At 38.4% G+C, this 21,883-nt stretch overlaps 2 protein-coding genes across 2 annotated transcripts; both read right to left on the reverse strand.

The window, feature by feature from the left end:
• Positions 1–3,144: 3,144 nt before the first annotated feature.
• Positions 3,145–4,086, reverse strand: LOC123948833 (olfactory receptor 8D2-like). The gene has a single exon (XM_046015962.1). The coding sequence runs from the start codon at positions 4,084–4,086 to the stop codon at positions 3,145–3,147; it is 942 nt and encodes a 313-aa protein (XP_045871918.1).
• A 12,325-nt stretch (positions 4,087–16,411) lies between these two features.
• On the reverse strand, positions 16,412–17,344 carry LOC123949719 (olfactory receptor 149-like). Its single transcript, XM_046017302.1, has one exon. The coding sequence runs from the start codon at positions 17,342–17,344 to the stop codon at positions 16,412–16,414; it is 933 nt and encodes a 310-aa protein (XP_045873258.1).
• Between the last annotated feature and the right edge of the window lie 4,539 nt (positions 17,345–21,883).

Below are 21,883 nucleotides of genomic sequence, written 5' to 3' on the forward strand. Positions count from 1 at the left end.
TTTTTTTTCCCCATTTTATTTATTTTTTCAGCGTAACAGTATTCATTCTTTTTGCACAACACCCAGTGCTCCATGCAAAACGTGCCCTCCCTATTACCCACCACCTGTTCCCCCAACCTCCCACCCCTGACCCTTCAAAACCCTCAGGTTGCCCCAACCTCCCACCCCTGACCCTTCAAAACCCTCAGGTTGTTTTTCAGAGTCCATAGTCTCTTATGGTTCGCCTCCCCTTCTTTTGACTACATCTGTATCTTTGGGGTAAATACCCAGCAGTGCAATTGCAGGGTCATAGGGAAGCTCTATTCTTAATTTCTTCAGGAATCTCCACACTGTTCTCCAAAGTGGCTGCACTAACTTGCATTCCCACCAACAGTGTAAGAGGGTTCCCCTTTCTCCACATCCTCTCCAACACACGTTGTTTCCTGTCTTGCTAATTTTGGCCATTCTAACTGGTGTCAGGTGGTATCTCAATGTGGTTTTAATTTGAATCTCCCTGATAGCTAGTGATGATGAACATTTTTTCATGTGTCTGATAGCCATTTCTATGTCTTCGTTGCAGAATTGTCTGTTCATATCTTCTGCCCATTTTCTGATATGATTATCTGTTTTGTGTGTGTTCAGTTTGAGGAGTTCTTTATAGATCCTGGATATCAACCTTTTGTCTGTACTGTCATTTGCAAATATCTTCTCCCATTCCGTGGGTTGCCTTTTTGTTTTGTTGACTATTTCTTTTGCTGTGCAGAAACTTTTGATCTTGATGAAGTCCCAAAAGTTCATTTTTGCTTTTGTTTCCTTGGCCTTTGGAGACATATCTTGAAAGAAGTTGCTGTGACTGATATCGTAGAGGTTACTGCCTATGTTCTCCTCTAGGATTCTGATAGATTCCTGTCTCACATTGAGGTCTTTTATCCATTTCGAGTTTATCTTTGTGTACGGTGTAGTAATTCTGTAATTTGTGTTTATCATCCTTACTGGTAAGTGAAGTTCACATTTTTGTTTCTTTCTTTCAATAAGGTAAATGGACACTAGGGAATTTAAATTGTCCTTATTCTTGCATGTGGGAGTGGGAAGGGATGTGGAGACCTATGAGAGAGTGAGTATGCAGAGTTGGAGAAGCATAAACTGAGAAGAAGGGAAGATGGAGGGGAAAGAAGAACCTTTCTGAGTCTCAGGTTTTATCACTATGAAAATGATAAGTTGAATTAGATGTGTTTCACTACCACTAGAGATCTGCATTATTTTTCTGGAATTTTCTGCATATCAAGTTTATTTAATAAACTAAGTAGGAAATTCTGAAGTGTCTAGTTAGGCATAGAGGCTAAAAAAATCATCTCCTTTATCTTCATATAATCTAAATGAGGAAAATAACTTTATAAGAATTCTTTCAGTTCTTGGGGCACTTGGGTGGCTCAGTGGGTTAAGCCTCTGCCTTCGGCTCCGGTCATGATCCTAGGTTCCTTGGATGGAGCCCCACTTCAGTCTCTCTGCTCAGCGGGGAGCCTGCTTCCTCCTCTCTCTCTGCCTGCCTCTCGCTTACTTGTGATCTCTGTCTGTCAAATAAATAAATAAAATCTTTAAAAAAATGTACATGCATGCATATATATATATACACATATATACATGCAAGTGACATTATAAAAAAAAAGAACTCCTTCAGTTCTTTACTAATACAAAATGACCAAGACTACATAGAATTTCTGTTGGCGATTATTATATAATTCAATTATTAGTATGGTCATTGTAATATTATAAGTTCCTAATTATATAATTTCTTATAAATTTATTCATTGATATTGTTTTGTGAAGAGCTTTCCCTTTTCTACTATGTTCTATTTTATAGTCATTATTATTTTTATATCAGTAAGGACCTATAGATTTTCATAAGCCATTTTGATGTTCAAATTGTCCTAAATTTTTCCAGAAGAAGCTCCTTCCTTTTAACACATTTCCATAAATTGAGGCACTTATTTATTCTATGGAATAGTAATATATTCTAGGCTCATCTTCAATTTTAGGTCCCAGCTTGGAATTTACCATTTCTTAATGAAGTCCTGGTTTCTCTCAGTGGAGTGCGATAGTTAGAAATTGGATAATAGGCATAAAGTTTGTTACTTGAATTTCATTGCTTCTAGGCCCATCCAGTTAAAAGAGTAAGAATAATCTATTATTATCTAATTATGTAATAATTATCTATTAATTAGATCAGGTCATTCTTCTGTTCAAACCCTTTTCAATAGGAGCAAATGTTCCCATCGAAAGATAGAAATTTTGTTTGTCTGGCTCATAGTTGCCCAGCAAATATTATTGATTGACTGACTAAATGAATGAATTTTAATGATATATTGAGGCTCAGGGATTATTTTGAATGGTGAGAGAATTATAGTGAATAATTAAGAGAGTCATCCAGAGGGAAGTCATCTTGAGATTCAACAGAAAGGAGTCAAAGTATGCAGTAAGTTGGAAAGAAAACATGTAGATTAAAATCATAGTGGAAACTAAAAATGAGAAATCATTTTGTCCCTTTCTGCCATCCCCCCACCCAACCTTCATCCCATTTGACACCTCCACAAGACAGATCTTATTTTCAATGGTTCTAACAGCAGCCAGAAGTCTTATGAAAATATTATTTCTTCTTGTTTACTAGCAACTGGATTCCTTTCAAATTCTACTAAGAAATGTCTATTGCTTCTGTAACTCTCTTGTGTGTTAATATACAAACTCCTGAAGGCATTTACACATTCAGCCATTATTAGACATTACAACTTTAAAATACAACTAACTGAACATAATAATAATAAAAATAATAAATAAATAATAATAAAATAGATTTGATTAGGAAATTTCAGTTTAACAAGGACAAATTATAGAAAGTTTCTGATATATATGTATTTAAACTGGGTAAGAGTGTAGGCGAGGAAGTCTGTTTCCTGAGTGGCTGGACTAGACATAGTAAAAGGATACTGGGTGTTGGGAATAGGGGGACTAAAGAGGAAGTGATGTTCATCCCCCCACAAAAAATCATTCAGACATTTTAAGATGGCCCTTGATTTGAAACTAATTGATTACTCTTAAAAAACAAGAAGAAAACTTTTTTAGATAAGATCTATATTCAAAGCTGCTGGGTCTTTTAAAAAGAGCTGTTTTCTATGTTGACCAAGAAAGTAACCCACCATTTAGAACTTTTTTAAGGGATTCTTTGACATCCTTATTTCTAAGGCTGTAGATAAGGGGGTTAAGCATGGGAATCACAGTCGTATAAAACACAGAAGCCACCTTCTCCTGTGTTATGTCACTAGTAGATGGTTTAAAATACATGAAGATGATTGAGCCATAGAAGATCCCAACAGCTGCAAGGTGGGAGCTGCAGGTGCTGAAAGCTTTGGACCTGCCTTCAGCTGAGCAGATGCGTAAGATGCTGGAAAGAATGAAGGCATACGAGATGAAGATGGCTAAAGCACATGCAAATGCATTGAATCCAACCAAAATCATCACCAAGAGTTCCTTGGTGTAGTCTCTTGAACAAGATATATTCAGAAGGGGAAGGATGTCACAGAAGTAATGGTGGATGACATTAGTTCCACAGAAGGATCGACTGGATATGTAGCTGGTGTGGACCAAGGCTCCAAAGGCGCCCACTGTATACACACTAGTGACTAGTAGAAAACAGATTCTGTGGGACATGGTGACATTGTAGAGCAAGGGGTTGCAGATGGCAACATAGCGATCATACGCCATTGCTGCCAGCATGTAGGAGTCATCAATGCCAAAGAAGCAGAAGAAAAAGAGCTGAGTCATGCACTCAGGAAAGGAGGTGAGATTCTTCTCTGAAACAAAGTTCACCAAGAGCTTGGGAATTATGACAGTGGAGTAGCAGAGATCTATGAAGGACAAATTACTGAGAAAATAATACATGGGTGTGTGAAGCTGAGAACTGATTCTGATTAAAAAGATCAAGCCCAAATTTCCCACCATGCAGACTGTATAGATCAGTAGAAAGAGGAAGAAGAGGGGGAGCTGGAGTCCTGGCTGGTCTGTTAACCCCTCAAGGATAAACTCAGTTACCAAAGAATGATTTCCTGTATCCATCCTCCCAGTTGTCATGGGCTGAGGGGTTCAGGGAAGAGGTTCTTATTAGACACACGTTGTCATCTGACAGTATTTGGTGATCCAAGATCTGATGAACGACGTGATTTCTAACTGACACAGAATTTCCAGAAACCGAGAGACTAAAACCAACTTTCAGTTGAAGATTTTATCAAGATGCTGATGGTTCATTTGGCTTCAGTGTTTATTACTCCTATGTGACATTTGGAAGTAAAACTCATTTCGTCTCCACAAATTTAATTTCAGACTCTTCTAGCAATGAAAAATAACCCTTGTGTTATTCAGTCACCTTTAGAGAAACTGTACAGAGCTGCTGCCAGGTTTTGCTGGTTTTCAGTGCACAGCAACCTGTGTTCTCCTCTGATGTCTCAGAACTTAACCTCTCCCTCACTGGCATCCCATGATTTCCTCCTTGTGTCTTTGGTGTCTTCAACTTGCTCATTCAGTCCCGGACCCAGTCTCACAGAGCACTGGTTTCTTCCAAGCTTTCCATCTCCATTCTGAGTTGCTGGTTTTGACTTTGTTTCTTCTACCCATGTGATTACTCAGATAGGAGAGGAAGGAAGGCATGCTGGAGATGGTGGGAACAGGGCGGGGCTAGAAGGGAAGCTGTTGTCATGGGCTGCAGGAAGAGGAGAGCAAGGAACAGTTAACAGTGGAGTTTCTTGCATTTACTGAGCCCCTATCATGTGGCAGCCTTAATGTTAAGAAAGTTTTATTTATGATCTCATTTATGCTTTATGACAATCCCATGAAATAGACACTGTTTTTTTTTTATTATTTATTTGTCAAAAAGAGAGAGAGAGATATTGAGAGCAAGTGCAAGCAGGGGAAGTGACAGAGGGATGGGGAGAAGGCTCCCCACTCAGCAGGGAGCCCAATGCAGGCTTGATTCTAGGACCCTGGGATCATGACCTGAGCCAAAGGCAGACAAATAACTGACTCAGCCACCCAGGCACCCCTAGATGCTGTTATTATATCCATTTTGAGGATCAATTGAGAGGCAAAGAGATTAAGTAAACCCTTGCCCTAAGTCACCAAACATGAAAACAGAGCTTTTCTGTATTTTACAAATGAGTTTATGTAAATATTCCAAGCTTACACAACTAGTAAGTGTTGGAGTCAGAACTCATATCTTTGTCTGTTTTATTACAAATAAAACCATGTCCCCTGTGAACCAACTTTTTTTCTGAACCTGAGTACATTATTATAACCTCTGTGCAGCTTTAATTATTATGCTAATTTTATTATTATTACTGTTCAATCCCTTTCTCTGATATTTTCTTCCTGTTGTTAATGAGAGAATATTAGGGTAGTGCAGCTTTTGTATTAGTGTATTGTAGCTTTTGGTAAACACTTAAAGCAGTCTGTCCTCATGTGTAAGTGAGATGGTCATATTCTTTAAGGTAGAAAATAGAAAGGAAAGATTTGTATGTGCACACTTACGCACACATACACACACACGCATACATTATTCTGTACTAAAGTGATTCCCAATATCCAATTCCTAAAAGTATAAACTTCTTAGATAATAACTACAACAAACCATGTGACCATGCAAATTCTTCCATTTAGCTTTTTAATTTTGAGATACTGTGTGAAATAGGAATATTACTTTTTTGAAAAGAATATAAAAAATAGTAAGAAAATAACCTCCAGTCACAAGGACTGGAATGAACCAGGGCCAAGGATACCAAGACTCCAAAACAAACAAACAAAAGGGAAAAAAAAAACAGAGAGATAGGTAAATCAAGAAATGGAGAGAACAAACTGATGGTTACCAGGGGCAGGCGGATAGGGATTTGAGTGAAATAGTTGATGGGGATTAGGAGTGCACTTGTCATGATGAGCACTTGGTGACACATGGGATTGTTTGATTACTATATTCTACACCCAAAACTAATATGATACTGTAGGTTAATATACTGGGATCAAAATTAGATTAAATTAAAAATAAAATAAAGATATATTTGGTCTTATCAACTGATGGATTTTACAATTTTATTGTCATACGGTTCATTAAACCTCATTTTAGGAACACCTGTGTAGCTCAGTTGGTTAAGTATCTACCTTTGGCTCAGGTCATGATCCCAGGGTCCTGGGATCAAGTCCCACCTCAGGCTCCCTGCTCAACTGGGAGCTTACTTCTCCCTCCCCTCTGCCTGACTCTTCCTCTGCTTGTGCTCTCTTTCTCTCTCTCAAAATAAATAAGTACAATCTTTTAAAAAATAAAATAAATAAATAAAAATAAAACTGATTTTTAAAAATAAGCCTCATTTTATTGGTTAAAAAAAGTATCATTCTCCACAAAACTTTTTCTGATTCCCTATTACTACTATTACTCTGACATTTCTTTCTCCCCCAAGGCACCCTGTGACTCAGAAAATATAATGTAACTTATTTTCTATTTTATTTTATTTTATTTATTTGACAGAAATACCAACGACCAGGGAGTCCAATGCAGGGCTTGATCCCAGGACCCTGGGATCATGACCTGAGCTGGACCAGGTCAGGTCCAGCTTTATTTATTTATTTATTTATTTATTTATGGCCAGGACCCCATATAATGTAATTTCTTATAGTATAGTTGTGTTTTAGTCACTGAGAGGTGATGAAAAGCTGGGTTTATTACAACATATAAAATTTGATTCATTTTTAGGCATGATCATATCCTAGCTTTGTGACCCCAAGTTATTTCTCCCATATAAACTCCAGTTTCTTCATCCATAAAACAGAGATAATAATTCCTACCACATATATTTTTTCAAACAGTTTATACTTCTCTCACCCAACAGTGATCCATTGAGAGTATTCTGTGTTCTGAAGATACTTATTGAATGAACAAAATTCCTGCTCTCATAAAGCTTACATTGTAATTGGGGAGGTCAATAAGCCCATAAAGAAATAGTTGTAGAATTTACAGTCAAGTGTTGAGCAATACCATGAAGACAATAAAGCAATGTTAGAGGAAAGGCTGGAAATTAGAGAGGTATTCAAGGGTGGACTCTCTGAAGCAGTGACTTTTTTACGCTGAGTCCTGAATGAACTGAGAGTCTGTTAGAGGAAGTCTTTGAGGGGATGGGACTCCTGGCTGACACACAAGCTGACCCACGTAGTCAGTGGCTCCTGACCTCCTTCCCTGTCCTCAGAATGTATGCTGTGCCTACCTCAGAAGCCATTTTTAAGGATGTAGCCTTGAGAACATGTTGGGACCATCTGCAGATGTGACTGAACCCAGTTAAGGTCTCTATATAACATTACGATTCTGGCAAGCGAGTGCAGAGATCTGGTGTCCTGAGGCTGCCTAAAACAAGGCTCATAAGTAAGCTCCTTTGTTTATTAAATGGTCATCTACCTATTTGGAGTCATCTGCCTCGTTCTACAATCTCTCCATGCCCTCTGTTATGGAGCCAGTCTGCGAACCAACAGACAGGCAGTCCTATCAGTATCTGCATAGAAGTTTCTTTCTAGGCAAAATGGGTGAAGACAGTCAAAAGGTACAAACTTCCAGTTATAAGATACTTAAATTCGTAATATGTAATTACATAATACATAAATTACGTAATAGGTAACGTACAGCACATTGGACCCTAGCTAAAAATAGTGCATCATAGATTTGAGAGTTGTTAAGAATAGGTAAAATTTCTTACCACACACAATTTTTTAACTATGTGATTTGATGTGTACTACTTCAAATTTACACTTCAGATAAATACTAATTTTTTTTTGTAATTTTAAAATTAAAATTATACTTGTGTGGAGTGTGCCTGGACTACTCAGTTGGTTAAGTGGCTGGCTCTTGATTTGTGCTTGGGTCATGATCTCAGGGTTATGAGATCAAGCCCCGAGTTGGGTTCTGTGCTGAGCATAGGGTCTGCTTGGGATTCTCTCTCTCCCTCAGCCCCTCCCCCCTTGGACACGCACTCTCTCTATACACATATAAACAAACAACAAAAAGCCAAACATATACTTGTTAGGACTGTGACATTAAGGGAGATAATTTGATCTCTCTTTCCTTGACAAAGTGTTATATACTCACACACACCAGAAATAATCTCAAATACTGAGAACAAACAGGTGGTTACCAGAGGGGAGAGGGTAGGGGAATGGGCAAAATAGGTGAAGGGGATTAAGAAGCCGATACAAAGATTCTTCAAACAACTCATAACACAATAGGAACTCTGAGTGATGGTGTCTCTGAGGAGTATGGGCGCTTGCATAAGTTTGAGGATTGGCAGGTTTAAGCCTCAAAAAATTTTTTAATATTTTTTTATTTGAAACATGTAACTTAAGTAAAGTTCTAGGATAGATTTCTCATCCTAGGATTGTAACAAGGAGAGGAAAAAATAGGCAGAATGAATAAATAAAATTGTCAGAGACAATGCCAGGAGTCTCTTCCTTTCGTTTTTAAGGTTAGCTTTGGGGACTCTGTGATCCTCTGTTGGAAAAGCACAAAGTGGGAAAGGACATAATTTTTGACCCTGAGTATAGTACTTTAAGAGGTGAGCTAGCAGTCAGAAACTAGGGTTTTTATTTATAGGTTAACCAAGTGTTAGCTCTTAGATGTGGGATAGTAAGTAAGTTGATATGTCAGTGTCCTTTTAATACAGGAGGAATTTCTCACTGAGCCTTGTAAAATTACATTATTAATGCATGTGCAAATGCTCTGTAAACCTCAAAATTCAATATAAATGAGAGATATCAAAACGACTGTGCTTGTGTTGGGGAAGAAAAGCAAGAGTTTGCAGACAGAAGAGCAGACAAACTACTAGCAGAAGGACAAAGAGTCTCTGGGCATTATACTCTTCATGCCCAGCTGTCATGAAGCAGACACTGCCTACCTACCATGTCCAAAGACCATGGGTCATGAGAACTTTTAACTGCCTTCCAAAATTCAATCTCAACTACCATATCTTATCAAAGGTAGATGGAACTATATGACTTACCTGACTATTACCACCAGGTTAAGTGATGCTGGGCCTTTGCTAGTTTTTCTGTTTGGTCTCATGTAATGCATGCATGTGCACACACACATTGACGAGACAGCTGTGAATCATCAAACACTAGTGGCCCAGAATCTCTCTGATTCTGGCAAAATTGTAGAGTTGATTCCACATAAGAATTTAAGAAGTATTGATGAAGAGTAACAATTTAAGACCAACTAAGCACAGCAAGAAAAGTAATTCTACTGACCCTCAGTCCTCTATTATTGAAGGGAACTTTTATTTGGATCTATTTGGATCTGAAGGAGATGATTTGAAATGAAAGTTCCCGTTGGGGTTTATCATCCCTGTGGTTGGACTCTATAGGGAAGAAACAATTACAAAGGATATATTTCATATCTGTTGGCAATATAGTAGGCATTCCTATTGATCCCTGGGGTGTTTAAAATAAACATCAAACTTTTCCCCTGAGTGTTAAGATTAATAATGATTCTATGGCAAATATCAAACTTTTGACACTGTGTTAAAAATTAAATTGCTTTTTCAAAACCACAAAATTTTTAAAAATTTTTCCTTAGCAATTTTGTATTAGCATAAAATGTATTATTTATTTCAGGGGTACAGGTCTGTGATTCAGCAGTCTTACACAATTCACAGCACTTTCCTTAACATTTTTGATTTTCTATAATCCAGCCAAACCCATTTCATCATCCACGAACATAGAAGAACTTTTTATTCATAACTCATCTAACCATTTTAGAGGATTATGCCAGGAGAAAAAGAATAAGCAAACTTTCCTTTCTGTGGTTTCAAAAGGTGTGTAAAGCACACATCCACACAGTTTTCCAGGTCAGTCTTAATTTCAAACATGTGATATTTTTGCCAATCTAAATGGTCATGAATTGTCTTTTCATTTATTTACCAAAAATTTTATGGCTTTATTGAGGTATGACTGACATACAATCAGTTGCACATATTTAAAGTGTACAACTAGGTAAATTTGGCATATTTAACCATGAAACCATCACCAAAATTAAGAAAATGATCATATTTACCTCCTTAGTCATCCTTCCCTCTCAATCTCCCTCCACCCATCCCCAAGGCAACCAGGAATCTATTTTCTATTACTCTAGCTTGCACTTTCAAGACTATTACACTTACAGAACCATACTGTGTAAACTCTTTGCTTGACTTCTTCATTTGTTCAGCGTAATTATTTTGAGATTCACTCATGGTCTTATGTGGATCAATGGTTTCTTTCTTTCTTTTTTCTTTTTTCTTTTTCTTTTCTTTTCTTTTTCTTTCTTTCTTTTTTTGCATGAGAATGTCTAATTTTTCGAACACTGTCAGATTGCCTTGGCAAATGATTTTCGTGAGATCAATTGACCATCTATGTGTAGGTCTGTTTTTTTAATTCTACTCCATTTATCTGTCACCTATGTTGATTCCTATATCACACTGTCCTGTTAATTGTGGCTTCAGAATATGCTTTGAAAATTATAATGTAGACCTTCCAGCATTGTTCTTCCTTGTGAAAGATCTTGTTTGTTGTTGTTGTTGTTGTTGTTTTCCATTCTAGGCTTTTTGTACTTCTTTATGAATTTTAGAAACAGTTTATCAATCTTTGGAAAGTGCCTACTGGGCTTTTGAATAGGATTGTATAGATATTGAATCTATTAATAAATTTGAGGAAAACTAGCATCATAATAATGAGTCTGCTGATGCAGGAATACAGTATATTCAGGTTTTCTTTAATTTCTCTCAACAAGGTTTTGCTTCTAAAGATTTATATAATTAAGCCAGATTTATCACTAAGGATTTCATTTGGTTGGTGGTTTTTGCAAATGGTTCTTAAATTTTAGTTTCCTTTTGTTCATTGGTAATTATTGAAAATGATGGATTTTTATATAATGATTGTTTTGTATTTTTAAAGTTTTTGAAATCAATTAATTAATATATAGTGTATTATTAGTTTCAAAGATAGAATTTAGTGATTCTCAGCTGCATATAACACCCAGTGCTCATTACATCACATGCCCTCCTTAATGCCCATCACCCATTTACCTAATCCTCCTACCCCACCCCCAGCAACCCTCAGTTTGTTTCCTGTAGTTAAGAGTCTCTTATGGTTAGCCTCCCTCTCTGATTTCAACAGATGAATGGATAAAAAAGATGTGGTATATATATACAATGGAATACAAAGCAGCCATCAAAACCCACAAAATCTTGCCATTTGCAATGATGTGGATGGAACTAGACAGGGTATTATGCTAAGTGAAACAAGTCAATCAGGCAAAGACAATTATATGATCTCTCCGATATAAAGAATTTGAGAGGCAGGGTGGGGGTGTCGTGGGGGAAAGGGAGGAACAAATGAAACAAGATGGGACTGGGGAGGGAGACAAACCATTAAGAGTCTTAATCTCAGAAAAATATACATATATTTCCGCGTGCAACTTTATAATCTTTTTTTTTATATTTATTTTTATTTGTTTATTTACAGCATAACAGTGTTCATTGTTTTGGGCAACTTTATAATCTTTTTAGGAATGGTAACCATCCATACCCATGGATTGCTCACTAACAGACCCACAAAGGGCGTCTTTCTTTTTAAATGATCAGAGAAAAGGAATACATGCTTCTCAGGTTGAGGACAGTGAGCTATTTGAGGCAGGCTTGGGGAAACTTCATGTAAAAAATAATAATAATAATAACAGGGCTCATTTTCTTGAAAACCTGACTGCTTAAAAATGTGATGGTGAAAAAGACCTAAAATTTTTATATTGAAAATTGCAGATCTAGCAGGAAATTGAATATGAGTTTTTAAAAATGGCAGCACACTTAAACTACCTCCCTCTCTCCTCATGCCCTGTCCCTAGATTCTCTCATCTGCCAACAGAGTTACTTAGTGGAAATTTTTAAGAATTATCTTAAGAGCACAGAACCCAAACTTAGAAGACTCGTACCTGAAATCTGCCTCCACCAGAAAATGCCTTAGCCTTTGTCTTCCACAGTTCTAGCAGTAGAATTGTGTAGACATTCTGTTACATAGATAAAGTGTGTCACTAGGAGAAGTCTGACAGGCTGTTCCAAGAGGCTCTTCAGAAAGATAGTCACGACCCTGGTGTGTTCCTCATGGTCTAAAATCTGCCTTCAGCCCTGCAAGCTCAGAAACCTGATTTTGTCTGCAGGCAGACAGGAAATCGTTCTTTTGAGAATGGATGTCACAGTAACGAAACTCAACGAGGCGGTGGGCATGAGCAGACTGCTTCCTTTGTTTTTTAATTACAACAGAATCAGGACACCTGGATATATTATCAGTCTTCTGACACAGTCCTGCTACCTGGGAGATCAATCCATTACCTGAAGGCCAATGTATTAATTCAGAAAGAGAACTCTGTTACAGGAACTTGCATAATGCAATCTGTGTGACTCATTCTTTCCCCATGGAGAGACCTGAGTGTGAAGCCAAATCAGTACAATGGCTTAGGGGTTACATCACTGTTTCACTTAACATTTAAGAGAAACTAAACGGTAAAAAGTAGAACACATAAATATGCAGGTAAGGAGATAGGATTTGTCACATCGCATAAAATAAGTTACAACTCTGCATTGTCTGTAGGAGACATGCTCTAGATCCAAAGACACAAATACCTTGAAAGTAAAGCATTGTACGCATAGGAGAGATGTCGTGGCTCATTAATATCAAATGAAATCCACTTCAGAATCAGGAAGAAAGAGGGCATTGTTTAGGAATGAAGGGGTCAATCCTCCAAGAAGATCTAAAAATGTAAATGTGTATGCACCTGATAGAATATCAAAGTAGAAAACTGGTAGAAATAAAAAGAGAAATATACAAATCCACAGTTATAATTGGCACATGATCCTCTTCTTGGGGCACTCTCAAACTATGAGTCAAATAAGAAATACAAAATAAGCATTATACATCCTTTTCTTAAAGCAGACAAGATCACTCAAATTTTTACTCTAAAGTTAGATATTAATTTTTATGAGGAATAACACTGGATGGCTGAAAGAGGACCTCATTTTAATTTTTGCACTTCTTCTGGCTTTGCATGTTATTTTATAAAGGCCACTTAGCTTCCTTGTGTCTTAAACAATTCCTTTGAGAGGAAGGGGGATGTTTTACCTGATAGTTAAGTTCTATCCGCCTCTTATCTTCTAGGAGGATATGAAAAATCATTTCTTATTTTCATGCAGATGATGTATTTCCCACTGATTTTATAGGATTTTAGGATATTTTATTTAAGTGGATATTTCATAGGTATATTATTAAAAACATGCCTCTCTTTCCCACAGTTCTGTGTGAGCATGTATATATGTGTGTTTGAGTTTGTGTATGGTTTTGTCATTGTTGTTGTTCCAGATAATAGTTACAAGGGTAGAACACTTTTAAGAAAACATCCATTTGACTTTTTTAATCATTAAACACATATGTACCTTTTGAAAATATGGAATGTAATTTAAAATAACTGTAATGTTTTTGTCTACTAATTCTACTTTTCTAGGTCTTTGAATATTGACCTTTTAAATCCTATGGGTCTTGTGTTTCTGTTTCTCTATATGTCTGGAAAATTTTTTAAATTTTAATTTTTAAATTCTAGTATAGTTAACATACAATGTTGTATTTCTTTCAGGTGTACAATATAGTGATTCGACAATTTTTTACATTATTCAGTGTTCATCGTGATAAGTGTTTTATGTCTGGAAATTTTTGATTCTATAATGTGCTTAAGTTATTGGATCTATACCTTTTTGGATCTCCACTAAATGTCCCATATCTTCTTTACTTGTGATGTGGGAAACAGGCAGGAGAAAATTTATTAAATTTCCTTACCCGCTGACAAGCCCTTAAAACAGGCAGAGTGACATTCCTCTAGGGACTCAACTTCTCCCACCTTAAAGCATTGCTAAGTCAGACAGACCCCTACCCCCAACCAGGATCCTGTAAGTCTACTTTTAACAATTCCTTTGGAAACTTTATCTCTAAACTCTCCAAGATAGTGTTGACAAGCATTCCCAAGTATTTGACCCACTGATATACATCTAAAGGGTCTCACAAAAAGGCTTTATTACTGGTAATGAATAACCTTTTTCCCAACAATAGCTAGCCCCTCAAGGTCCTAGAAACCTTGCTTAGGAAATTCCTTAGAGACTTATGCCATCCCTGACCCCCTCCCAACTTGCAAGTATATCATGGACCACTCCTCACAACTCCGGGGCAGCAGTACTTTCTGCCCACGGGTCCTGTCCCCATGCTTTAATAAACCACCATTTTACACCAAAGACGTCTCAAGAATTCTTTCTTGTCCAGTGGCTCCAAACTCTACATCATTGAACCTTATCTATATTCTAAGACTTCATCACTTGGGAAGGTCAGAACTTGAATGATTTCAGCTCTAAGCAAGTACTCGAAATACTTTTATTTATAGCCCCTACTTGTTATAATTGTTTCAGAACTTTTCTTTGCCTAGTTGTGGAATTTTACTCTACACATTCACAAATTAGTGTTTAGCCACTCAAGAGGGTCTCATGTTGGGACACCTGGGTGGCTCAGTCAGTTGAGCATCTGACTTGGGCTCAGATCATGATCTCAGTGTTCTGGGATGAGCCCCAGATGGAGTCCCCTGCCCCTGTCACCACCACCACCACCCCCCATAGGATCCTGGCAAGAGAACCAAACTTCATCTGTTCAGCAGTCAATTTTGTACCATCAGTCCCTAACTGACTCTTTGTCCTTACCCTCACTAAACATACTTTACTTTTACTCTTGGAAAATGCTTTGCCAAAACTTATTCTAGCATAATGAAGTGATGAGTTTGTAAAGTCTGATTCAAAACATAGAGAAGTGGGAGCATGATGTGCCTAGGATGAAGAAAGTTTCACATAAAAAACTGTATTTTAACTAGAGGTTTGATGATAACCTGGTTTGTCTGAATTTGTCTGGCTGAAGACTCTGGAGGAAGCATGTGTGGTAGAAAGAATAAAGTCACAGAAAAAAAAAACAGAGAAACAACTAAAAAAATGTTCTCCCTTTCAGAAACATACATCATCTCATCACCCTTATATGAGGCCCCAGTGTTGTGGCTTGTTCAGTCTAGCAGATTCCCTGAATGAACTCTGATTCTGGAAAGAAGAAGGAGAAAAGAAGACTTGCCTCTGCCTCTGTCCCCCTTTCCTTCTCATCATGCTCTTCCATTTCCACCACCCCCTTCTTGTCCCATTACCCCTTCCTTTCCATTACCCCCTTTCTTCCCATCACCCTCTTCCATTGCTATCACCCCTTTTCCTTCCCATCACCCCCTTCCATCCCATCACTCCTTTCCTTCCCATCACCCCCTTCCATCCCATCACCCCTTTCCTTCCCATCACCCACTTCCATTGCCATTACCCTTTTTCCTTCCCATCTTGCCCTCTTCCCTTGTACCACTTTCCTTCCCATCCACTTCCCGTCTCTTCCCATGACCTCCTTCTCATTTCCTTTCTTTTCTTCAAATTATTGTTGGGATTGGAAAGGCACATCTCTCATACTAAGCTCATTAGGCAAAAGAACAAAGGAATGTTAAGGAAGAGCATGCAAGTCACAGCTTTTTGGTAAGCAAAGAATCCAACGCCATAGAGCATAGAGCAGTAGTAGTAGTGGACTTTGTATTGCCCCCCTGGCTGTGCTGAGGAGCTCAAAGGCAAACTCAGATTTGTAGTACTGAAAAACAATAGAATCAATCACCCTTAAGCAATTTCTGCCTATTTAGTCTCCACATTCTCTTTTATCCACTGCCTTAACTCCCAGGCATGGACTGCTTCTAGGTCCAAGACTAACAGACAGACTTTGTGGTTGATCTCTGATTCACCCATTAGAAGAAGCCTGCCTCAGGTCTCATTCAGAAGCTCTTTTCTTTGACACAGCTTCTTTACATTCCACTAGTCATAGAACACCACCTGGGGCCATGTGGTAGAAGTGCACATTTTTCAACAACTCCTAGACCATGAAATGATGGCTTATCTGATGCAAGCATTAGAGAGTGTAATTAGATAATCATGCCAGCCAAAATGAAGAAGGGCTAGAGTAAGGGGAAAGAAGCAGAGGGTGTGGTAGGAGGAAAACAGGAGAAGAAAACAGAGTGAGGAAAAGAAGGACTAGGCTCTCTTGCTAACTGGGAAGAGATCATCCTTCCTGGGCAGGATAATTTATTAGTTATGTGAACTTAATTCACTTTATGACTTCAAACCTTAGCTTCTTTATCTGCAAAAGGGGCATTAATAATATCTGTGCTCTACATCACACAAAAGGAAGTATCTTTGCAAACAGTGTCGTGCTGGTAAAGTATAGCTACCAATCTCTATCAGTTCGCAGGAAGGAAAGATACTTGCTGTAGCACATTCCTTAGAGATGATTTGACCTCCTTGTTCCTGAGGCTGTAGATCAAGGGGTTCAGCATGGGGGTGACCATGTTATTCAGGATCTGGACAGTTGCATTGAGCCAAGGATTGGGGGTGGGCTGCAGGTAGATGAGGACCACTGGCATAAAGGAGAGGAGGATGGCAGTGAGGTGGGCACTGCAGGTGGAGAAGGCGCGGCGTCTGCCTTCAGTAGATCGAATCTGCAGGATGGAGCAGACAATGCAGCTGTATGAGGTGAGGATGAGAAGGAAGCAACTGAGGGGCATGAGGCCCACACTGATGAACCCCACCATCTCCAGAGCTGAGGTATCAGCACAAGCCAGCTTCAGCATCACCGGGATATCACAGAAGAAATAGTCCACCTCGTTGGCGCCACAGTAGGGCAACTGGAAGGTGAGAGCGGTTAGAAAGGTGGCCTGAATGCAGCCAAAAAAGGAGGTCCCCACGGCCAGGCTGGCGCACGCTCTGTGGCTCATGATCACCGTGTAGCGCAGAGGGTAGCAGATGGCGACGAAGCGGTCATAGGCCATCACCGTGTACAGGAAGCACTCGGTACAGCCCAGGAAGTGGTAGAAGAAGAGCTGGGACGCGCAGCCTGCGTAGGAGATGACCCGGCTGTTCCCTGAGAGGTAGAAGAGCATCTTGGGGGAGCTCACAGAAGGGAAAAATATGTCACACACAGACAGCTGACACAGGAAGAAGTATATGGGAGTGTGGAGCCGAGGGGAGGAGACAATCGCCAGGAGGATGAGCAGGTTCCCCAGAAGAGTGAAGATGTAGAAGCCCAAAAACAGGACAAAAAGCATGCTCTCCAGGTCCTCGGTGTGGGGGATGCCCAGCAGGATAAATTCGGTCACTACGGAGAGATTCCTCATCTCTGTCAGATGTTGGACTTCACAAAAGAACAAAGGTATTCAAAGTGTGAACACTGATATAAAAGTGAGTTCTCTGATGGGTGGGATGGTTTCATGTTTAACAACCAATAATCAGCCTTATGTAAAGGAATTCTACATAAAAAGATAAAGAATAAAAAATCTTGACTATATTCTGAAAACTTTGGCTTTGATCAAGTTAGGTTAAGTTCACTATATTTTCTTACCCACAGATTATAATTAAAAACTCTGAAAGTGGGGCACCTTTCTTGAGGGTGGCTCAGTTGGTTAAGCAGCTGTCTCTTGATTTCAGCTCAGGTCATGATCTCAGGGTCCTGGGATAGAGGTCTGCATCAGGCTCTGTGTTTAGTGGGGAGTCTGCTTGAGAATTCTCTCTCCCCCTCCCCATGCCCCTACTCCTGCTTGCTCTCTCTCTCCCTCTCTTTCTCAAATAAATAATTAATCTTTAAAAAATTAAAATCAAAATCAAAACTCTGGCAGCGCACCTATCTGGCTCTGTTGGAAGGCCATGCAACTCTTGATCTCAGGGTTGTGAGTTCAAGCCCCATGTTGGGTGTAGAGATTACTTAAATAAATAAAACTTAGGGAAAAAATCACCCTGGATAAAATACAAAATGCATTTACTTGAAAACTCTGGAAAGTAAACAGAAGGAAGGAGATTGTGAAAGGAAGACAAACCCTGGAGAAGCCCACACAGGTATGTTTCTACTTTTTCCTCTTTTCTCTTGTGCTTTTGAGCTGAGAGAGGGGGTGGGGGGTCACAATTACAGAATTGTGTGGTGGCTGCTCCCGATGCAGAAATTCCAATAGATAACCCATCTTTTTGACCGGAGAACCTGATAAAAGGTGTTTCCATGATCAAAGAGTGTGAGGGAATCCCTGGTTTCCCCCCACCACCACCACCACCACCTTTTTTCTTCTAGTTCTGCCCCAAGAAAATTCTATAATTTATGTGGCAGTATGAACAATAAGAATTTGGAGGTGAACTCCAACTTCTGGACAGAAGAGTGTCACATTGAAGAATGAGAGGAAGAGAATATTTGTGTAAAAACAAACATACTGGACTATGTATTTATGATGTATTTTGAATGTTACTTTAATAACACTGTTAAGTTAGGGAGGGGAAGAGATAGAAAGAAAATAACCCCAAACCAACATGTAGTTGCAATGCTAGATGCAGAGAAAAATGAAGACTCCAAAGAAAGGGTCAGTGACATACTGGGGGAAAAAAAATCATCTGTGTTTACCAGCAGCTTGTTTCTTGTTAACTCACTTTAGAAGATTCTCTGTGTGAACTTCTGACTTAACTAGACTCTGTCCCTGAAGAACTTTTATCACAGCCTCACCCTGGAAACCTTCCTCCTTTGGTCAGTGAAGACTCAGAGTTCTTTGATCCTTGACTGTGACTAGGCAAAATGATTAATTTGCCCTTCCGGGTACTATCTCTAAGACAATGAGTCCATGATCCTCTTGATTTCTAAGTCCTTTCCAAGTAAGAGTCATCTTCAAGAACTAAAAATCTAGCAGCTCCCAACAATTGGAACCCAACTCTTCAGTGGATAAGAATCAGATGGTGTCAGTGACAGGCGAGAAAAAATCTGAACATTCATAGTGTTCACAGGGAACATGGTGAAATTTTCTGCAGTATGATAACAAGATAACCCAAGTCATGTTTCGGGTTCCCAGAAGAACATAGCATATCACAGCTACAGGAGCTGAAATTATGTGTTTATAAAAGAAGGTGCCAAGAGTATATACAATCAAGACTTGAACACACTATTCTCTCTGGATCTGTCTTTCAGATCCCTTTGGGCATTTCTCATGATCCCATCAGTGGTAGCTCTGAGGGAGCAATTAGATTAAAGTTCATCACATTTACCCCAAAACAAAATAATAATAGATTTGAAATGAAAAATATCTCCATCCCTTCTAAGTCTGCTGGCCTGGAAAATGGACTCCAATACTGAATTCAAGGCTTCAGGCTAAGTACTTTTTTTTTGCCTTCCATATTTGCCTATCTTTGCCTGTGGTAATATGGCAACACCCTGTTTCATAGTATGTAAACATTTCTAGGACTATGTAGATATCTAAAATAAGTATCACTGTTGCAGATAGGTTGTAGTAAATAATAAGCAATTATGTAATTATTATCTTACATGTTTTTTCTAGAATTTCACCTAACAAAACAGCATTAATAAATAAGTACATTTAAAGAAAGATTATAAATTGGTAGTGTGTTTAAACCATCCCAAATGAAAATGGTTTGTTTTGTTCTGTTTTTTGTTTTTTTTTAATAACAGCAATATGGTTTGAGCATTTGCCAGGTACTATGCTAATTTGTTCTTATGTTCTTATATGTTTAAATTTAAGCTTCAAAACAACCTTATAATTAGGAGAGGAATAAAAGCACCAAGAAATTTAGAACTTGATCACATAGCTAGAAAATGACTGAGCTGAGATTAAATCCCAGATCTGATTCTAGGCCAAAGCCTTAAATTTCCCCCATTGTGATACCTCCTGAGACATTTTCATTAGAAAAGAAGAAATGTGGCACTTGCTTTCAAATTCTTGAGGAGGTGCTATACTGAATTTTTATGTGCTTTTTCATGGTGAATAACCAGTAAAAAAGAATGAAACTAAAAAAAAGTTGGGCTTCATTTCAGTATAGAAAAAAAATTAATGGGATAATATGCCTTGTGAAGGATTGAGTTTTTAATCACTATAAGAGTTTAAGTATGAGTAAGATGACATTCCTGCGGGGCTGTAATGACCTTGTATCACTAATTGGAATGCAAGATTACCCTATGTACATCCTTAATGTCCTTTACAATTTTGAGATTCTTTGGTTTTATGATACTGTTCATCTTTTCAATATATCTGTGAAGATACAATAAAGCTTAACAAATGGTTCTTCTATGGAAGAAGGATGAGACCCCTAAAGAAGGCCTCTGAGCATAATTGGTCTGGGCTCAAATGCAAAATTCAGTAGATATGAAGATAGTGGTGTTTGTCTCATAACATTAAGTGTATCTGGCTTACCAAGCCATTAACTTGGTAATGGTAAGACTGGAATTCTCAATATTTTGGTGTCAAACATAGGGAATAAATTCATACTTGTTTTCTTTTTTAAAAGATTTTATTTATTTATTTGACACAGAGAGAGAGAGAGTACAAGCAAGGGGAGTCACAAGGAGAGGGAGAAGGAGGCTCCTGCTGAGCAGAGAACCCAAGAAAGGGCTCGATCCCAGAACTCTGGGATCATGATTGAGCCAAAGGCAGATGCTTAACTGACTTAGCCACTCAGTGGCTAAGTCAGTGGTTCATACTTGTTTTCTAGAATATACTGTAGCTACACATCAAAAGTAAAACAAACTCCAAGATAATCCAAGTATCACATATCCTTAATAAAAAAGGAATATTAAATATGACCTAAAACTGAAGGGAATTCAGGATGTCACTAAATCTGGATAGTGAATTATAGTAGGTCAAAAGATTTTTATTTGTTATAAATTCCATTTAGGAAACCCAAGTAAGGGAAATGAGCACAAATCATGGTTTATAATATTCTCTGACTACACTTTACCCTATGAATTGACACTTAAGATACCTTATCCCAATTCACTTTTATGCCCCCTTTTTAAATAGTTCCCAAAAAATGATGTCGCTGAGAGAATGATTAAGAATTCCATTGTGGGGTGGTGTAGAGGACGAGGACATAGACAAAGAGAAGGTTTGAGCAGAGAAGTAAATGGCAAGCAACTTCCTCCAAGGTCATGTCTGGGAGTCTGAGCAGGAGAAGACCCTCGAAATGAGCATTTATATTTGGTTATTTGGATGTCACTGGAGAGATTTTACTAACATTGGGATGGAACACAAAAATAAGTGGCTGCATAGATAGCAAAGCACCAGGTGGAGAATGTTGGCGGTTGAAAGAAGCTCAGTGATAATGATCACTTGAGTCTGTGAACAGATGACTTTGAGATTCTCAGTGTTTCACTGATCATGAGACCAGTGGTATTGTACAGGTTTATGTGTGAGAGTGTCATTCACATCCAGCTAACCCTGAGGTTACCCATCCAATAAGATAAAATGTCTCTGAATCTCTTTTTTCCAGGATATTTCCAGATTCTTCCGGGGATTGTTGGAAGCCTATTGCTCACTCAAACCAGGATTCATAATCTAAAGGAAGTTCTCTGTTTCTCCTGAAACTTACCTCCTTACCTCTCTACTTTCTAGCTTGTATATAGACTAGTATGCACAAGGACTTATGCATTTAACCTTAGAAAATTAAAGAACTCTAGAGGTATAGCAGTTAGCATGGTAGTAAATAGCAAAAGAAAACATAATCCTGACTGAGCAAAAAAATAATGATATAGCAGAAAGAATAAATGTAGAGAAACCAGAAATCTTGTGATTTTTCCGTAACTTCCCCACGTTTGTTGTTTGAGCTTAGAAAATAAAAGACAGGGGTGCCTCGGTAGCTCAGTTGTTTGGGCATCTGACCCTTGGTTTTGGATCATG

This window comes from Meles meles, chromosome 8 (genome assembly GCF_922984935.1).
Source record: "Meles meles chromosome 8, mMelMel3.1 paternal haplotype, whole genome shotgun sequence".
NCBI classification, from domain to species: domain Eukaryota; kingdom Metazoa; phylum Chordata; class Mammalia; order Carnivora; family Mustelidae; genus Meles; species Meles meles.

What these genes read in the sequence shown, in the direction of transcription:
- LOC123948833 (XM_046015962.1), bottom strand. Translation starts at nt 4,086, where the DNA reads ATGGATACAGGAAATCATTCTTTGGTAACTGAGTTTATCCTTGAGGGG.
- LOC123949719 (XM_046017302.1), bottom strand. Translation starts at nt 17,344, where the DNA reads ATGAGGAATCTCTCCGTAGTGACCGAATTTATCCTGCTGGGCATCCCC.